General features: G+C 40.6%; 1 protein-coding gene across 1 annotated transcript; it reads right to left on the bottom strand.

Annotated features, from left to right (window-relative positions):
* Positions 1–1906: 1906 nt before the first annotated feature.
* LOC117272820 (butyrophilin subfamily 3 member A2-like) lies at positions 1907–19097 on the bottom strand. The gene is made up of 6 exons (XM_033651899.2): positions 18902–19097; positions 10576–10929; positions 8630–8843; positions 7153–7220; positions 6789–6902; positions 1907–4080 (listed from the first exon to the last, which is right to left on the bottom strand). The coding sequence occupies exons 1-6, from the start codon at positions 18948–18950 to the stop codon at positions 3473–3475; spliced, it is 1407 nt and encodes a 468-aa protein (XP_033507790.1). The 5' UTR covers positions 18951–19097; the 3' UTR covers positions 1907–3472.
* Positions 19098–19280: the final 183 nt, after the last annotated feature.

The raw sequence follows: 19280 nt of genomic DNA on the forward strand, positions 1-19280 counted from the left end.
TATAAAACATTGTTAAGTACATAACTCCACATGTGTTCATTCATAGTTTTGATGCCTTCAGTGAGAATCTACAATGTAAATAGTCATGAAAATAAAGAAAACGCATTGAATGAGAAGGTGTGTCCAAACTTTTGGCCTGTACTGTATGTGACTGGTGTCCATAGATTTGTAAATATATGGATGATGCCTCTAGTGTCCAATGTTAGGAAGTGCATTTCTTTACAGATGGATTAAAAACCTTATAGAAACTACCGGTAGCCAAGGGGGAGAGGCAAATTTTTTCCGTTATTCAACATCTAGTACTTTGGAATTTTCGCTTGTAACACTGCCAGGATAATATATATATATATATATATATATATATATATATATATATATAATATATAACATGGTAACAAATAAGTGAAAATGTTGGCCTGCGAGGAGCATGGCGTGTTTTGTGACATATTTCAATAAAGAGACGTATGAACGACTGTATAAAATATGTAACCATATTTTCACAGAATGAAATTAGTCAGGGTCACAATGCCTTAAAACTAGATTAACAAGTTTTTAATCAAACAAACTCACTTGTCAATCAACACAGGCAACTGAATTAAAGACAATAGCCTGTTAGCCAGATAGCAGCCTGTTAGCTAAGCTAGCACACTGTTACAGCCTCTCTGAAAGCCACCACGAAAGTTACATTCTTTATAATCCTGGCAAATTTTGGACCAAAGTATTACAGAGGGGAGGAGTTTCGCAGGCACATCGGACACCACAGAGATTCCCATATGAGTGTACTTCCTGTTGACTCGTCTCCGGACACATACATAAGTGAAAATGAGGCATTAGTGTTTAGTCTGCCAGAAAGCCGCAAAGAAGGAAGAAAATCTTATCACCATACCTGCTCGCACCCTCAGATCCTCCTCTTCTATTCACCTCACTGTCCCCTCCGTTCGCCTCACTACCATGGGGGGCAGAGCATTCAGCCGCTCTGCTCCCCAACTATGGAATCGAGGCCGAAAACTCACCTGTTCAGGCTCTCCTTCTCTCTTAGAGTGGGTAGATGTTTGTTTGTTTTGTTTGCTTTTTAAACTGATATTTGTTTGTTTGTTTGTTTGTTGTAAAATGTTTAATTATCTTGTACTTTGTATTTTATTGTATTTTACTCTGTAAGGCAACCTTGAGTGTCATGAAAGGCGCCCAGAAATAAAATGTATTATTAATATTAAGATCTGTTTTGATTTGGAGCAGAACCACTGAGCGGAGCTTACAGTAGTGATGGTCAAATGAAGCCTCATGAACCATTTGCCACCAGATGGCACTCTTGATTTAAAGATAAAGGCTGAAGGACTGCGATGAAATGTGTTTTCGAACCTTTGTTGAACAGACAGTGCCATCTAGTGGCTTCAGAAAATAAAGACAGTGGTTCATGAGGCTTCATTTTGCTTTCACTACTTACAAGTGGAGTGGTGACAAGAAGTCTCTGGGGATTCAGGCCACACTGTTCTCATTACTTGTTGTGGCTTCTAAAAGAGCTTTATTCTAATCTATAAACAGGAATAAGAGACAGTGCGGTGTTAGTAATTAAAGTAGGTTATCGTAGTGGAGACAATAATGGTAAATTAAAAATGTGCCCACACGTGCGTCAGCAAAGACACCATATGACACAACAACAGCTAAATACGTTCACAATCTCACTGATTGTGAAGTCACTTTGAATTCTGAGAGCAACAATGCTTAGATTTTATTTTAGGTCATAAAACCTTTTAGAAAAGCTTTGAAAAACTGAGTGCTATTGGTTTTGAAACCATGAAACATGCAGTGCAGAAGCAGAGAGAAGTTGCAGTACCACAATAAAACCACCAGGGGGTGCTCTTTATGTGTTACCAGACTAGTAGTGTGAATGAAGTGAGTGCAGAAATTAAACAAAGAAAGTGCTTTATTTTAAAAGAGTGGTGAACATTAAAAAGAACAGCTTTAAAAAAAAAATCATACAAAAATTTAAGTTACATAATTTATACAAAAATCTGGAATTAAGTGGAGAATCAATACTTTATCACAATTACATAGCAGTTTTAAATAAAGGAATCTCCATATGTACAACCCCAGCTGTCAATACTTTATTGTGCTGTAGACATTACAATATGCAATGCATGATTTAAGTCAAGGTAATGTGCTGCATGCTTCACCAAGGCGAAACTACAACAAATAAATTAAACTGGGGATCAAAACTCTGTGGTGACAATCGTCAAACAACCCGGACGTGTGCCAGTTTGGCTCTTCAGTTGTCGCACCAAAAGCATTTACTTATATTACAGATGGAGATTTGAGGCCTGCATTTGTGAAGAGTCACTTTAACATCAGTTGAGCAGGAAAAACGGGAGAAATTTAATGTCAAAGTGAATAAAATACATGCCAAAATTTCACGGAATGTATTTCAACAAGTAGGCTATGTTTTCTGTAGTGTACAGTTACATGACAATAAGAATCATTGTGTTTTTGTTTCTTAAAATGAGCGAGTGTCTGTCCACGGAGTCGGCCATGTTGCACCACCACTGATTCTGCAGTAGCCCGGTATGAACAAACCAAACACTATCTCTAGATAGCGACACTGGAATTGGCCCTATAGTTAGCAGCCCATCTGTGATGAGCAATTTTGGAGGAAATACTTTTTTTTTTTAAGGTAAAACTGCTTTCTGCAGTGTTTTTACCAGTTTAAATCACTGGTCTGTTTGTTTTGGGGAGGAGGAGACCAGCTCCCAGTAAAAACCTCCCGAACAATGAACACCAAAGGAATTCTAACCAAGAGACACCACTAGATGCCACTAACACAAAAAGTTTGAAATCTGGGAAATACGTTTATTTGCTCTGTTACCCAGAACTAGATGAGACTGATACCACTCTCATGTCTGTATGGCAAATATGTAGCACCCAGTTAGCTTAGCATGAAGACTGGAAACAGAGGGAAACAGCGAGCATAGCTCTGTCCAAAGTCCACCTAGCAGCACCTCTAAAAAAATAGCTAAAATTAACAAGTGTTTAAATGTATTTTCAAATACAGAGTTGTATTTTTGTAATAAAATAGCAAGCTAGCTGAAAAGCTGATGAAGTAATTTTTCAATCTCTTCTGAGCAAATTAAAGTTCCTACGGATTTCAAATTCATCCCTGTTTTATGTTTATAACTGAGCTCAGGTATGAAGGATAGAGAGAGCTGATTTTCTTATACACAACCATGTTTTAACTAGAAGTACAAAACACGGGTTTGTTCACCAAAATGATAAAAATTAGATACTGCACTTACTGCTCATGGTGTCTACTAGTGATGGCCAAATAAAGGCTAATATAGACCCCACTAGATGGTGGGCTTGGTTTAAATAAAAAGGCTCAAGGAATGACAATTCTTCCAACACAGAGAGCGCCATGAGGCTTCATTTGACCATCACTAGTATCTAGCCATGCAGATAGTTTCATTTTCCTGCTTTGTGTTTAGTCTGACTCTTCTGTTAAATTTTCCAGGAGGAAGAAGCGATTATTAGACAAGGAATTTTGACGCTGAAGCTTGAACTTCGGACGGGGCCGAGCACAAGTATCGCTCATTGAACGGCCAATACTTTCGAGCTTTTTCACTTTAGTGCTGGCTGAAGTAGTGCTGGGGGGCTCTGGGAAGTTTAAAATAGGGCAGCTGTATCGACGGGCTTTGCTGGTTGGGCAGCTGGGTAGTGAGAAGCTGTTTTGCCGTGAGATGCCGCGTTTCCGCCCCTTGATCCGGGGTATGTTGCCGGATTTTGGAGGGCTGTTGATGGTTGAGGCTGGAGGACCGTGGAGAGTCGTTGGCTGGTCGTACTGGCAAACAGCCGCACTTAGCTGGGGATTGTTGTTGTTCTGTAGCTGGCGGATGGTCTCGTCTTTCTCGTGAAGCTTTGAGTTGAGGTCGGCCACCTGTTTTGTCAGCATCTCAATGGTTTGAGATTGGTTTCCCACGTCGTTGGCCTTGACAACCTTGACGCTTTTCAGGAACACCTCGGTTTCAGAGGTGCCACTTAATGTGCTTTCATCTGATGACTGTCTGGACATTGGCGATTTTGATTCCTCTGCTATGTGAACACATAAAAAAAAGACACAATGCACCATTAGTATGCACAACCATTAGCAACCCAATTGCCCAAAATAAACGTTGGCATAGTACATTTTCTGAAATCTGTGAATAGGCTAGTTTGCCCATTATTATGTTGTGGATACATTAAACTGTTTGCTGTGGTTAATGTGTGGTTAGGGTTAGGCATAAAAACCACTTGATTATGGTTAGGAAAAGACCATGTTTTGACTTTTCATGCCACTTTCCCAGCAGGAAACACAGTGATGTCTCCATTAAAAACGACCGCTTTATGAGGCACTATCCCAGCAGGAAATGCAGCAATGTCTCAGTAAAAAAAGACAGCTTCTCATGGCATTATCTTCACAAGATGGAGATCCACAGATCCCTGAAAAACACCCATGTTTGGTGGCTAAAAACAGCTAGGTCTTCCTAAAAAACAACCAGTGTTGTTGTTTACTGGTTTACAACAATGGTCTGTAGGTTTTGCAGGCACTGCGCCGAAGTGACACGTCATCCAACGTCCCCTCCACCTCCCAACGACACTGCCGCATTCCCAGTTCTCAGCAATTTACATGGTGAGTATAATCTTATCATAAAAACAAATAGAGAAAAATAAAACCATAATAACAGCCTGGAATGAGCCTGAACAGAGAATACGATCTGCTCTACTTGGCTGTCCGACTGTCGCTGCTGTTAAAGGTCAAACTACACACTTCCTGCATCTCTTTCACATTAAAGGTTTCAAGAGAGCATCACCTCTTTTGGAATGACAATGATGCTTGCCTGACTCTCCAGGGCCTCTTCGATTCTACTGACTGGAACATGTTTATTGAAGCCTCTGCGGATACTGATGAGCTGACAGATGCTGTTACAAGTTGGACTTCATGTTGCGAAAGCATTGTCATCCCTGCTAAAAATGTTATGGTTTATCCCAATTCTAAGCCGTGGGTAACAAAGTCCCTCAAAACTCTTCTTAATAACAAGAATAATGCCTTTAGGGAGGGGAACGCCTTAGAACTGCACAATCTGCAAAAAGAAATTAAAAGAGAAGTCAGGGCTGGAAAAATGAGGTACAAGGATAAATAGAGGCTCAACTCAGAATGAATAAGCTGGGCTCAGCCTGGGAGGGCATGAAATCAATCACAGGGCTGAAAGAGGGAAGCAGAAATAAGGTAACGCTGGCCAATTATAATTCTGATCATCAACTGGCTCAGAGCCTCAGTTCTTTTTATGTCAGATTTGATGTCCACGATTTTAATGATAAATATTCTGAGATCAGAAACAGTCTTCTGTTGGCCCCTCCCTTTCTTGATGAACAGAGTGTCATCAAGTGTTTTAAATGGTGTTAAACTAAGAAAAGTCCCGGTCCGGACAACACTGGTGGTCGCCTTCTAAGGACTTATGCAGAGCAACTAGGCCCTGTTTTTAACAATATTTTAAATTTTTCTCTCACCCAGCAGAGGGTGCCCTCTCTCTGGAAGCAGTCCATTATTGTGCCTGTTGCCAAGAGCAACAACCCAAAACTGCTTAACGACTTCAGACTCATTGCTCTAACCTCCTTGATTATGAAGCAGTTTAAAAGACTAGTTAAGACAGAGCTTGTGGTCAAAACTGAGAGCCTGTTAGACCCTCATCAATTTGTGTACAGGGCTGGAAGGGGAGCCCAAGATGCAACAGCCACTTCAAAGCATTTAGAAGGAAGTAAAAACCATGCCAGGCTGCTTTTTATTGATATTTCATCAGCGTTTAACACCACCCAGCCACATGTCCTTGTTAAAAAAACTAGTTGATTATTTTGGTTTGGATCCTCGTTTGGTGGGCTGGATTTTTGATTTTCTGACAAACAGACCTCAACAAGTTAGAGTTAACGGGACACTGTCCAGCATCTTGTCATCCTCTACTGGTTCGCCTCAGGGCTGCGTCTTATCTGCGTTCTTGTACATTCTCTATACTAATGACTGTAACAGCCGCCACAACAACAGATTCATCATTAAGTACGCTGACGACTCTGTTATTGTCAGCCTGCTGGCACTCGCTTGTGTGCCCCACAGGCCACTAAAAACAGACACAAATTTATATTTATTAGCCTGCCCTCACTGACATTTATATTTATATTTATTCCTGCCTCCATTTGAGCATTGAATGCTGCTGAGGGAAGGAAGTAGTGTAGCTGTTTTAATGAATGTATGCATTGCTGTTTCCTATTTTTTTAACATTGTACTTGGCACTTTTCTTTGATCTCCTCTTCAAGAGATCGCACTTTACACTGTAATTTTTGTGCAGTTAATGTGTCACTTGCGCACGTTATCTCCCCTTAGAGGGATTGCACTTATGGGACATGTGCAACTTACTGTCACTTGTGCACTTTATTACACTGTGTGCAACCCAGAATTTAATTTTAGCTATTTTAGTCCTGCTTTAGTCGTGTTGCTTACTGCTCGGTGACTGTCTGTGTCAGTAGTCTGTGCGCATGCTACCTGTACTACCTGTCTGTATCTCTTGTATGTCTTGTGTATTTTGTACCTCCTGCTGCTGCAACCTAAATTGCCCTTTGGGACATTAATAAAACTTGAACCTTGAACCTTCTATGCTCGTTCAGCTTTGATTAATTTAGAGCTGAATTTTGATCACCAGCAACGCAATGAATGTTTCTGTGGAGTGAGTGTCTGTGCCAAATACAGCAGTGTCTCAGGGTTAATGACTTACCAGATTTACCACATCTCCTCCATAAATAGACACCTAACCCACACGATGGAGCTAACAGAAGTAAGATGGTCCCTCCCACAGCAATAGCAGTTGTTAGAGAGCAGGACTTCCAGCCTAAAATGAGAATAAAACAGACAATGACATGAAAATGATCTGATATGTTGTAAATATCACAAATAAATTATGACCAAAGGGAAGAGCAGGTTTCAGTCTGCCTGCAAATTCAGCAAATTACGGTCAATGAAATCTTTTCCGAGAGTTTGATGCATTTCAAAGAGCTCTACGTATAATATGGGAGAATCAAAATGTGTTACAGTCAGATATAAACATTTAATTAACCACCTTGGCTAAAGCTGCAGTTTACCTTGTATGACAGGAAAGTGTGTAGTCCTGGTCTGGTTGGTCTCTGGCTGATGAACTCTGCATGTGATCCTGTGAGGACAAGACATTAAAGTTTCCAGTTTGATTTATAAATCACACCTGTAATAAGATAAAATAAGGTAATATTGATCCCAGGAGCGGATTCAGGTGTCGCAACAGCACAAAAACAGAATAAGTACAGATAAGAGGCATATAAAACTAGAATTAGAACAGAAGTAAAAGACAAGTGAAAGACAGTCAGGTAACAGCTGAGCCATCTTGCAGAGTATTCTTTTTTTTTTTTTAGCTATTGTGGCTGATGGTTCTGCGACCTGCATGCTAACGAAGAGGTTTCGAACATGATGATGTCACTGTAGTTGGGTTTCCATCCACCTATTTTTATTTGTATTTTCAACAACTGCGAAAAAAAAAAACTTGAATGGAAACGGCAGAAATTCGAATAAAAGGCTGAAATATCGCAAAAAAGTTTTTAGGAGGGGGTGGAAAAGTGAGCGTGTCGATATTAAGAAAATGCGACTTTTGGCAATGGAAACAGATTTCGCGAATAAATGGTGACGTAGGCTACTTCTACTTCTGAGTCCACAGTCAAAAAATGGCGGCAGAGGAAGGGAACGTGAGATATGTCTGGAGCGACGACGAAACTGAATGTTTCCTTCAATTAATAAAAGAAGCGGTAGTTGTTTACATCACTTGTGGACTTCTTCTGCGGGTGTTCTTTTGCATATTTATTTTTATTTGTCACGAGAAGCGCCACCTACTGCTCGACCTGCTGACTCCCAGTACTCGCAAAACAATAATGAATGGAAACGTGCATGAATTCGCATTTTCTTTTGCGCATTTTCACAAAATTCGTTAAAATTTGCGATACATTTGGATGGAAACCCAGTTTCACCCAGTGAAGCTGACCTTTGGGATATAAAATGTCATCACTTCATTTCATCCTGTCAGGCATCTGTGTCAAATTTTGTTTTAAATCGGTGTGTTATGTGAGGCATCAAAGTCGAATCAGTTCATTCTCGAATCAAAGCGGATATTTGTTCCAAATTCAAATAAATTCTCTCCAGGCGTTAGAGATATTGTGTACACAAGAATGAGACAGATGAACAGTAAATATAAATCTTCCTGTCACAGCTGTTGCCGACCCGTAGGCGTAAAAACAAAAGTCTTGCGGTTCTTGACTGTTTGCGTAGTATCAAGTATCCACAACATTATAATATTAATGATATTAAAATGCTTATTTTCATACACATGGTTCTGCCAACATTTGTGGCACTAGTCTTACTAACGTACTGTACTTATGTACTCCAGCTCAGCTAAGGTTGAAATGTGGTGTCTGTCGTAACTAAAAGCCGTACAGATGTTCTTGGCTCGGTTTTACAAAAAAATAAAAGACCTCTGAAGTTTAAAGATGGAGCCCAGTGGCCTCTTGTAGAATATTAATTCAAGCTTGAGATGCGAACCTGCTGGCAGCATCCTTGAGAGTCACTCTTCGCTTCACGGTGAAACATCCCCTGGCATCTTGATCTCTTCTTGGGTCATCGGCACGGATGTCGTTTGCCTGATCATCAAGGAACGTGATCTCAGGCTCCGGCTTCCAGCACTTTGCCTCACACTGAAGGGTTATGTCTCCACCTTCAACTGATGTGACGGAGAGTTTTGGCTCGGAAACTGCATCTATAAATAACAGGGAGGACACGTGTGACCTTTGAATGTGCCATCAAACGTTTAACGGATATCAATGGGAACAATACTTATTGCAGCCATTTTACGTGAGACATAAAGTTATCAGTTCAACACCTGAAGAGAACTTCAAGGAGTGTCTTGTTCTTACTTTGTGGTTGGAAACAGACAGTTATCAAAACACACCATGCCTGAGCATGTTGGAAAAGTAAATCTGTAATACCTGTTATTGTCAGACACATCGTTTGGGTGAAGCTCTTGGTTGTATTTTTAGTTTCAGTAACTAGTGAGATCAGGATAATGTTGTTTAATTAAAGAACAAATTGGAGCTTAAGACACACACACCGAAAAGTTTTCCCAGGTGATCACATAGCTCATGAATTTGATCCACACCTAAACTGAGTAATTCTATAATTACAGCTCGGTTTTCTTTCTTGTTAGCAACAAGCCCTGTGTACATATATAACATATTTGCCAACATGGTGTGATGCAACTAAGTGTTATTTTCATTAGAACATTTATATTATGTTGCTGAATTAACTCATCAATCATTTAACCCCTAAAATGTCAACAAAGGTCAATAAATGCCCTCAGAATTGCCCAGAGTCATTGGTGACAACTTCAGATAGTCTGTTTTCCCTAATGAACAATACAAACCCAAAAGGTTTCTTAAACTAAAATGTTTTAAAACATAAAAGCAGCAGATCTTTTTATTTGAGAAGCTGGCACCAAAGAATATTTGGCAATTTTTCTTAATAAATGACAGATGTAGTGAACAACTGTCCCCGTCACATCACTGGGATGTGTCCACACAGCTGTATTAAGGTCATTACTACATGTCCTAATAGTTAGAGTCAGTAGGCAGCAAAGTGGCCAAAGTACCAGCATCTTTGTGTAGTTATATATTCTGTATGTGAGAGTGGTCAAAGGAGAGAGAAATGAAATGAAGTTGTCGAAAATATCTTTAAAAAATTGGCTAATTTAATCAAATCTGGCTCAGGCCTGAGGGTATAGATTCAGATTCAGGTGAAGCCTGAACTAAGTAGGTGAATTACAGGCTCAGGCCTCAAATAAACAGCAGGATTTATCAGGCCTGAAGGAATCATCAGGATCAGTTTTAGGCCTGAAGGAATCCTCAGGATCAGGCTCAGGCTCAGGCCTTAATTATTGTCAGGATCAGGTTAAGGCCTGAGGGAATTATGGGGATCGCACTAAGGCCTGGATTAATCTTTAGGGTCAGGCTCAGGCTTGAGGGAATTGGCCAAATCAGGCTCAGGTCTGAATGAATCATCAGGATCAGTTTCAGGCCTAAATGAATCATCAGGATCACTTTTGGGCCTAAATGAATCCTCAGGATCAGTTTGAATTACCAGGATCAGTTTCAGGCCTAAATGAATCATCAGGATCAGTTTTGGGCCTGAATGAATCATCAGGATCAGTTTGAATCACCAGGATCAGTTTCAGGCCTAAATGAATCATCAGGATCAGTTTTGGGCCTTAATGAATCATCAGGATCAGTTTGAATCCTCAGGATCAGTTTCAGGCCTAAATGAATCATCAGCATCAGTTTTGGGCCTGAGGGAATTGGCTGAATCAGGCTCATCCAGATGATTCAAACTGTCAGGCCTGTGCTGCACTCTTAAGCGGACCTTCCTCGATGACAGACTGAGTGAAGTTTTAGGAGACCACGATGCAGCTGTAGATAAACACACTTGACTGAACGTACCCACAACAAGCTCTACTGCTGTAACGTCCCGCCGTTTGTCACTCCACAGCCTCTTGCACTGGTACGTCCCTGCGTCAGACAGCTGGACATTGGAGATCCTTAACGAGATGTTTCCATTCTTCAGTTCTTTGGAGATTAAGCTCGTCCTGTACCGGAAGGCGGCGTTCTTCATCGCGTGATCCTCACAGCCATCCCTGTACAAGAAGACGATGTTGTCTGGCTGCAGACCTGCCTTAGACCACTCCACTGCTGGAAAGTCATGAGTGGCAGTGTTGCTGAAGCTGCAGGGCAGAATGACGTCTTCCCCGGCCAAGGCCAGGGCCGTCTTTGGTGAACCATGCACTGAGGATTCTCCTAGGAAAACACAAAAATAAATCATTATAAGACAGACTGTACACATTGAGTATTGTTTACTGACATAAGTGAGGAGGACAAAACTTCAGACACTTCTCTCAGTATAGTGCAGTACAATTCAACAGCAACACAAACTAAAACCTCCAAACTGAGAGAAAAGTTTAAGCCACGACTTTTAAAATCAATCTCATCAAAGTCAACAGTAAAAACTTGATGAAGGAAGATTTATTGCCGGGCTGTCGCTTTACACTGGACTGGCTGCGTACCAAATAAACCTGGTTGTTGGAGCAGTACAACGCTGAGACATGTCACAGAGTTTCCATTCCCCTGCAGCTTTGAGGCCTTTAAAATGTATTTTAATTAAAGACTCTTTGGTTGATATGGTCACAACTCAAAGACACAGATGTTGAATCATACTGTGTTGTTTCCACCCTGCAGATAATTATCCGTCATGAGTCACTGCTTTTATTATATTTGACCTCTATCTATCTTTTAAAAACCACATTTCATCTTTCAACACACCCTGTGGCTGAACTGAATGACACCTACATAATTTGTTACTTCCTGCCCTGAACTGGACCAACAGGAGTGTGAAAGTGTGTTAATTGTTTGCGTGACATGATTCACCCTCCCAAATGTACAACTCCTAGCTGAGTGAAAGTATTAATGGAAGCACCGTTGGCGACTCAGCCTTTTCTTTGGTCAGTGTACAAGTCATAACAGCATCAGAACTCCTGAAAACAACACCCACACTTTCCCCATGAAAACAGGAGACAGTTGATCCACAGAATGACAAGAGGAGTCTCAAACACCTGGAACACTAAAACAAAAGCTTGTGCAACATTTTAACGCAGCGGTTCCTCATGCTTTGAATGCCAAGCAGGTTATTAAAAATTCCACCTGATGGAAAACTACTGTACATGTACTACAAAGCACCGGCAGTGGATACATTCATTCATTCTACTATTATGTATTTATTTCTTAATATTTTACACAGAGTTTTAGGAGTTAAGACACACAACAATTCATATCCCATCCATTTTTATTTTACGCGCTGGTGTCAGATCGATACTCGGTATCGGCAGATACCAAAGGTTCAGGGATCAGAATCGGAAAAAGTGGTATCGATGCATCTCTACTAGCTACTAGGTAGCTATAAGACGCACACACACCACTGGCAGCTGTTAATCTAATTTAGGGAGCTTTGCTGCTTCTTCCTCCTGTTGGTTTCTCTCTCGTCTTTTCTTACTGCTGCTTTTATATTTAAAAGGCATAACTGCTCGCTGAGCTTCAGATGTGCTCAACTCGTCAGTCTTGACAGATTTTGCGCATGAGCTAGCTCCTGTATCGTATTGTCTGGTCACATGATCAAGTAAAGACTTGACATAAGACAACATCAACATACATGTTACCATCAGTCCTCATTGCAGACCTGTATATGACTGAAATGTCAAAGTCAATAAGAACTTATTCACTTATTTGACTAGTTTTTTATATAGCTTATACACAGTGTTTTATAGTTTTTTGTAGAATAAGCATTTAATTTTGTGATAGATTACTACGGACTGTTACGCAAGAAAAGAAAAGTAGCGAAAAGAAAAGTAGGATGGAGATAGATTCGAATTTTATAGATGGTACTGTCTTTAATTTAAAGGGCCAGTGTGTAAAATGGGTTGAAAACCGTTGAAAACAGTGACATCAGTGGTCAAATTCTAGATTGCAGGGCTCACTCGCTCACCCCTCCCGTCGGGTAAATGACGGTGGCCTCGTAGGGACAAAAAGCCTTGCGCAGACACGAGTTTTTCAGGAGTGGGTCTATCTAGCGACGAGGTGAATGTTTATTTAGAAATCTAAACCATGTAACGATATTGTAATGAATCACGAGCAGGAGACCAGAGGAGCGTTCAGGAAAAAGGCCCGTTTATTTGAGCACTCCAAAAACTCCGGTAACACTCCAGGGGGTAAAAGACTCCGTCCCAAACTCTGACTCTTCTAGCGTAACACACACACTTCATACACACATACTCGTTTACCATTCCGAGTGGGTACCCCCTCCCCTCTCTGCTCCGCCAATCTCCAGCCCGCACACTGACTGACAGCGTAGCCTGTAAACAGTGCTCAGCTGTTGATTTAGCCTAGCAATATCTCCGGACTATAGTAGCTGCAATGGACGACTTTGAACGCGATTTTGAAGAGTTTCTTGAAGCGGGCACAGACCCAGAGCCATACCTGTTTGAGCTGGAGCATACAGATGAGGAACTCCATGTGTTTGATGCTGAGCGGGCGAGAAGAGAGGCTGAATGCACAGAATGGGATTCGGTGCTACTGCTACCATCGTTGGGGAGATATATCATCAGGAGGAAAAGCGCCGCAGAGAGTGCATCACAAGGAGTGAAGTTGCGTCTTCTTTTCCTCGCAGATGATGGTTCGGGTTCATTCTCTCCTGTTGCGTGGTAAGTGTGGTTCATTCGCAAACTTTATGACTAAAAAAACTTTTCACTACTCTCTATCTACGAACTACTAACACTCTCTGCTGTTTCCTCCTCCTTCTTCCTTCCTTCCGCTGTCTTTGTTGGTTTATTTATACACGCGAAACGCGTTCTCTGGCTGGCTGGATTGTCCGCTCAGGCTGCCATACATACAGTACATGGCAGCGCAAGATGGCGATCTCTCTAAAGCAAGGCCCTTGCTATACATATATATATATAAAAACATAATTATAAGGCTACGAAAACCAAACGAATTTTATTTCATAGCGATTATACACTTAAATAAACATATTAATGGGTAGAATATTCAGATTCAGATTCAGATTGACAATAAACCATGCCAAATATTACACACTGGCCCTTTAATGTGGGGTGTTGTTCCAAGGTGGTGTTCCATTTGACTCACTGCAACCTCACTGCCTGTACTATCTATATCTATACTCCTGTTGCCGAGTAATAATTACAGGACATTGTTACAGGCTGGTTGATTAGTTGCTTCATTATGTGATGACGTCAATGCATGATGTCGTTAAACTGTGTCGTTACACAGAGTACATAATGATGTTACTCAAACAAACTGGCCATCCCTGCAAAAAATTATTTTTCATGATCAGATATTCGCCCTCGTTCCCTAGACAAAAAACAAACAGGAATTTATCCACTGGATTCTGGATTCTTGCAGAAAATAAGCTCTGTGACAAATGACACAATTTAACTAATGGCATGACACTTTCCCAGATTACTTATATTAAGATAATTATTTATTGTATTACAAGTTTTCTGATAATTTATGTGTAAATATGGAAATGAGGCATTATCCGATTAAATATGCACTTTTCGTATACATTTTTAAACAGAAATCAGATTTCAAATAAACTCCTTAATGTGTATTTTGGACGCATTCTTTCCACCTGTCCATAAGAAGACATGTTATGGAAGCAAAATAGTCCAAATCTCTTTTCGCCTGGGCCATCTCACCTTGATGCACAAACCGTTCCTAAGAGTTCAATACGCAAGCTGTTTGGCTCCGTAAAATCTTTCTGATACCTTTAACCACATAAAACTCGGGCTGTCAATCGCTTAAAATATTTAGTTTCGATTAACCGCATGATTGTCCATAGATAACTTGCTATTAATAATCTGTTCTAAATGTACCTTAAAGAGATATTTTTCAAGTTTTTAATACTCGTATCAACATGGGAGTGGACAAATATACTTGCTTTATGCAAGTTTAATGTTTATTATTATTGGAGCGATCTAAATAATGAAAAAAACTGTCCAGAATATTCTCGCATGCTCAAAACATATGATGAAAGCATTACACGGCAAACTTGAGCCCAACAAGCAACAACAGACGGACCTGAACGTAACATTCTTCAGTAACACTAACACAATGTAGTGTCCAACTTGTAAAAGTTAACTAAACATCCCTGTTTTTTAAGCAGCCTGACGTACTCTGATGGTAACTCAATTCACATGGACAGTAAATGCTAACAACTTTGGTATTGCTGAGAGAATCGTGTAGCTTTGAAGCTGAACTTGTCATTCAAACGACGCCTTTCTTTATTCATTTCTGCTCACCGAGATTTGTTTCTGCTTGCCATGCACAACATTACTGCTGCATCGCTTCCTAATTTCCCAAACAGGTTGGCCAAGGGTCATAATTACAGAAGATACGAGCGTTAATTGCATGTCATAAAAATTAGTGGCCCTAAAAGGAATTTGCATTAACTCATTATTAACGTGTTAATTTTGACAGCCCGAGTCAAAACTTGATTTTATCAAGTCTACAACACTGGCAGCCTATGTAGGCCTACTGTGTGAATAGAAATGTAAACTAACATACAGTCCAAACATCTACATTTATGTTGGTAAACACATACAGTCTGTTGCAAGAAATATTGGTGTCATGTTGGATAGCGATTCATGTTCTGAACAACATGTTACCAAGCCGATCCAGTCATGTCTTTATCACCTCAGAGACGTTGCCAAAATAAGATCTACTTAAACTTTTATAGATACAGAAACTGTTGTTTATGCTTTCATCTCGGCGCACCTTGATTATTGCAACAGCCTTTATTCCTGTCTTATCAAAACACCTTGCAACAACTTCTGACTGTTCAGAACCCAGAGCCCAGCCTGAAGACTAAAGGGGACAGAGCTGGAATTGGAATTGGTCCTAGGTCTGTAAGGGCTTAGGGCTTGAGTCAATGAGTCTGTAAGGGATCCATTTCGGATTGGGGGACTAAGTTCATGAACTTACACAAGAAGATCCTGCAGACAGAAAACCTTTGACATGAGCTGAAAAACAACCCCCTGCTCCATCACTGAGTCATCTCAGTAAATACAGGTAAAAACTAGATGGCAAGCAGGGCACACCCACTGAGTCTCAATAAGGAATTTACAGTGGTGGGGGGAGTATTCAGATCCTTTGCTGAAGTAAACTACCAATGTAAAAACCCCATTACGAGTCCTGCATTTGAAACCTTCATTAAAAGTTTGTTTTAGCCAAACTGATCCATCCATGACCCAAGATTTTAAAGTTAAGTCTATACAAAGGCTCCAGATTGTCAAAACGACCGAAAAACTTTGTTAGCTCGACACAAAAACTCCTCTCTTGTGAACTTGATACCTATTTTTTGTGTGAAGTCAACAATTTTTGACTTAATTTGACAAAAATTTATAAGTCAAGTTTCATTAAATGGGTGGAGTTTCCCCACATGCCGTGAGACAATGTGTTTAAGGCCATGAGCTGAAGAAACCTGTGTTGAAATGTGTTGTAAATCACTCACGTTACCCATAATGCTTTCATTAATGCTTATGTATTTCACAGTGGTTCTGGTGAGTTAAGTTGTGTACTCAGTAAGTGACATCCTGCCTGTGTGGATATTAGAGTGCCCAATTTTAAGTTGTGCTCCCTTGTTCCGAATGCATCTCTTTTCCTTATTCTTGCAGTTGAAAAACTTAAACTATGCCACTTACTGTCCAAGATGAACCTAATGCTTGGTCTTGACCTCTTGACCCAACCCTAACTAATCCTGATGAGCATTTTCTAACCTCAACTAAATGTGTTTTTTTTTTTTTTTATTCAAAATTTTTGTTTAACATCAATTTAGACTCACAAGTCACTCTCTAGATGCTTTGCTCTTGTCTTTCTCCCTGATTTTGTGTTTAGATGGGCAGACACAATTTCAGAGTTTAAAAAAACTCCCTATGTTGCAGAACCAATAGTAAATCCGCAGAGCGGTCCTTCGGTGGCTCACTGAACTCTTGTGCTAGTAAACGTAGTCCTACTGCGTTAAAAGTTTTAAACAAAGTCGCTGTAAGTGCTTCATTTCCACAATCTTGTGGACTGAGCACACGTTTGATAAAATGGAGTTAAATCTCTCGGCATCCATTTTCAAGCTCTCTGTGTGTTTGTTTCCTTGTGGACGAGAAAAGGGGGAGCGCACATTTCTGGGAGGGCGTGTCCTTTTAAAAAATGCAAGAGCATTGCTTTGTTGCCAGCCGTTTTTTCCGGTGTGTTAAACGCACTTTAGAAAGGAGTGTCCCCAGACTATCAGAAGGCGGAGATCTCTGATTGTCTGGTGGCGAGACTAACCCCAATTAAACAAATTCAATGGACTTAAATAATTTTTGTCCTGTCCCAATCTTTGACCCTTTGGACCCTTTGGCGGGCCGGTTCTGGCCCCACTTTGCACACCTGATATCCATGCAGTTATGAAGGCTAAGAGGTGCAGCTGTCAGGAGCAAGTTCTTCTTCTTGTAAAATGCTGCTTCGGAGGCTTTTCAACCCCGACCAACAAACAGCTCTCTGAATAAATGCTGAATACTTACTGTGATCATATTTAAAGATATTAAACATTGTGCAAAATATTGTCAACCAGCTGCTTCAGTACAAAAGAATCTGCATCAAACACTTGCAGCCCTGCAGCTGAGGTACAACCAAAGGTTTAGATATGTAAATGATTTGTGAGGCAGGGGATCACTCAACCTGCTTAGCTTCCACTTTAGTTTGTTGTGGTGATGCCAGCATTACTGCAAAAGAGTGGAAATGTTTGGGAAAATGTAACAACAGCAAGTCTGAGACTGAATATGGAAAAACTGAGACATATTGTAGAGTTATTAGGGCCCGTCCCAATACCCCCCCTTAGCCCTACCCCTAGATTTGCGCGTTCCTGTGAGGGGTAGTGGTGTCCCAATTCCTTTTTGCATGTAGGGGTAGGGGGATAACAAGGGGTAGTGGGTATGAAACTAGCCCTTCAGAGCGAGGGATTTCAGATGCTGACTTGCCACTGAGTAAGAGACGGGGGAAAAAGTTCATACATGTACGTATAATTAGCTAGCTAACGATACTGTCACCAGGTTGCTTGTTAGCTAGCTAGCTAGTTTGCACCATCTGGCGTCTGTCATCTGTCCTGTTCTGCAAAATTGTCAGATTTTTTCACATTACGATAACACGCCAGCTAGTGTAACTATGCTGCCTCGTAATGTTAGCTAGCTAGCAGAAGTCCCCTGTCGTACATATCTTAACGAAGCATGATGAATACAGCAAAAGCGATCAGTAGGATGAACTCAACTGGAGACTCCATTGTAGATGCCAGTTGGAAATGTAGATGGCTCGCAGCGTCCTGTTTACAATAGTTACGTATGCGTGAACGTAACCGACGCAGTGACGCAGTGAGTGGTGTCCCAAATCCTAGGGAAAGATTTCAACCCCTACCCCTCGTTGCTTCATTTCGAGAGCCAAGGGGTAGTGGGCAAGGGGGGTATTGGGATTGGGCCTTAATGTTTTTAAAATTAACTTGTACTTCTTTACACTAAAAGAAAAGGAAAACTGTAAAGCTTGTTTTTATTTCTAGGTTATTCCACAAAGGTTTTACTGGTCCGGTCCACTTGAGATCAAATAGGCTGAATAAGGTCCATGAACTAAAATGAGTTTGACAGCCCTGGTTCAGTTATAGTGTGTCATGCCTCATTGGAATATGAATAACTGTCTTTCCTCCTCAGATTGTAGGAAACATCTTCACCATTACAGAAATATATCAGTTGTTGGGCTTTTTTATGTCAAGAAAGCTTACAAAAGGAGGAAGTTCAAAAATCATCCCAGTCACCCTTAATTCACCCTGGATTTAGGAACTTTCACAACTGGAAATTTAAATTACTGTTTTTCACAATGCAACACGTGCAGCTTTAGTTTAATCAGCCTCATTAAACATGGATCACTGATATCAGCATTAAAAGCTGCCCGGTTATCAAAGTGTGACGCAAATTCAGTCCAACAAGTGTTTCTGTGTTTCTGGAAAATGAGGAAGAGCTTTGACTGACAATTAAGTCACACGACCACTTTACATTTCCCTGAAGAATTACGTGGCTTATTTTCAAACAAAGAAAACTACTTCTACCAGTTTTATTATGAATACACTCATTTGCATCCTGTTAAAGACAAACAAATAAAAACACCTGTAAACTCTCTCACATACCTGAACAACAACACAGCAGAGCAGCGACCAGGAAAAGACGATAATACATCACCAAAACACAAAGTCTGGAGTTTGAATTCTGCTGGGGAAAAAATATGAAAAGTTTCTGAAAATTAATCCTCTTGAGTCAGATCATTAAATCTGGTCAGCAGCAGAGCCTCAGTCACACTGTGCACAACTTCCTAATTCACACGCAGTCACAGCCTGCGGCCAGGGTTCAGTATGTCACTGGATGTCACGTTCAAGATCACTGGGAAAAGTCAACCGTTTTGCACTGACATACGCTTGGAGTGACAGTTAAGTGAAAAGCTGTCGCTAAACACAAACAGCAAAATGTAATATTGACAAATAACAAAATAATGCAGTTATAAATGTACAA

Source organism: Epinephelus lanceolatus, chromosome 22, assembly GCF_041903045.1.
Source record: "Epinephelus lanceolatus isolate andai-2023 chromosome 22, ASM4190304v1, whole genome shotgun sequence".
NCBI classification, from domain to species: Eukaryota; Metazoa; Chordata; class Actinopteri; order Perciformes; family Serranidae; genus Epinephelus; species Epinephelus lanceolatus.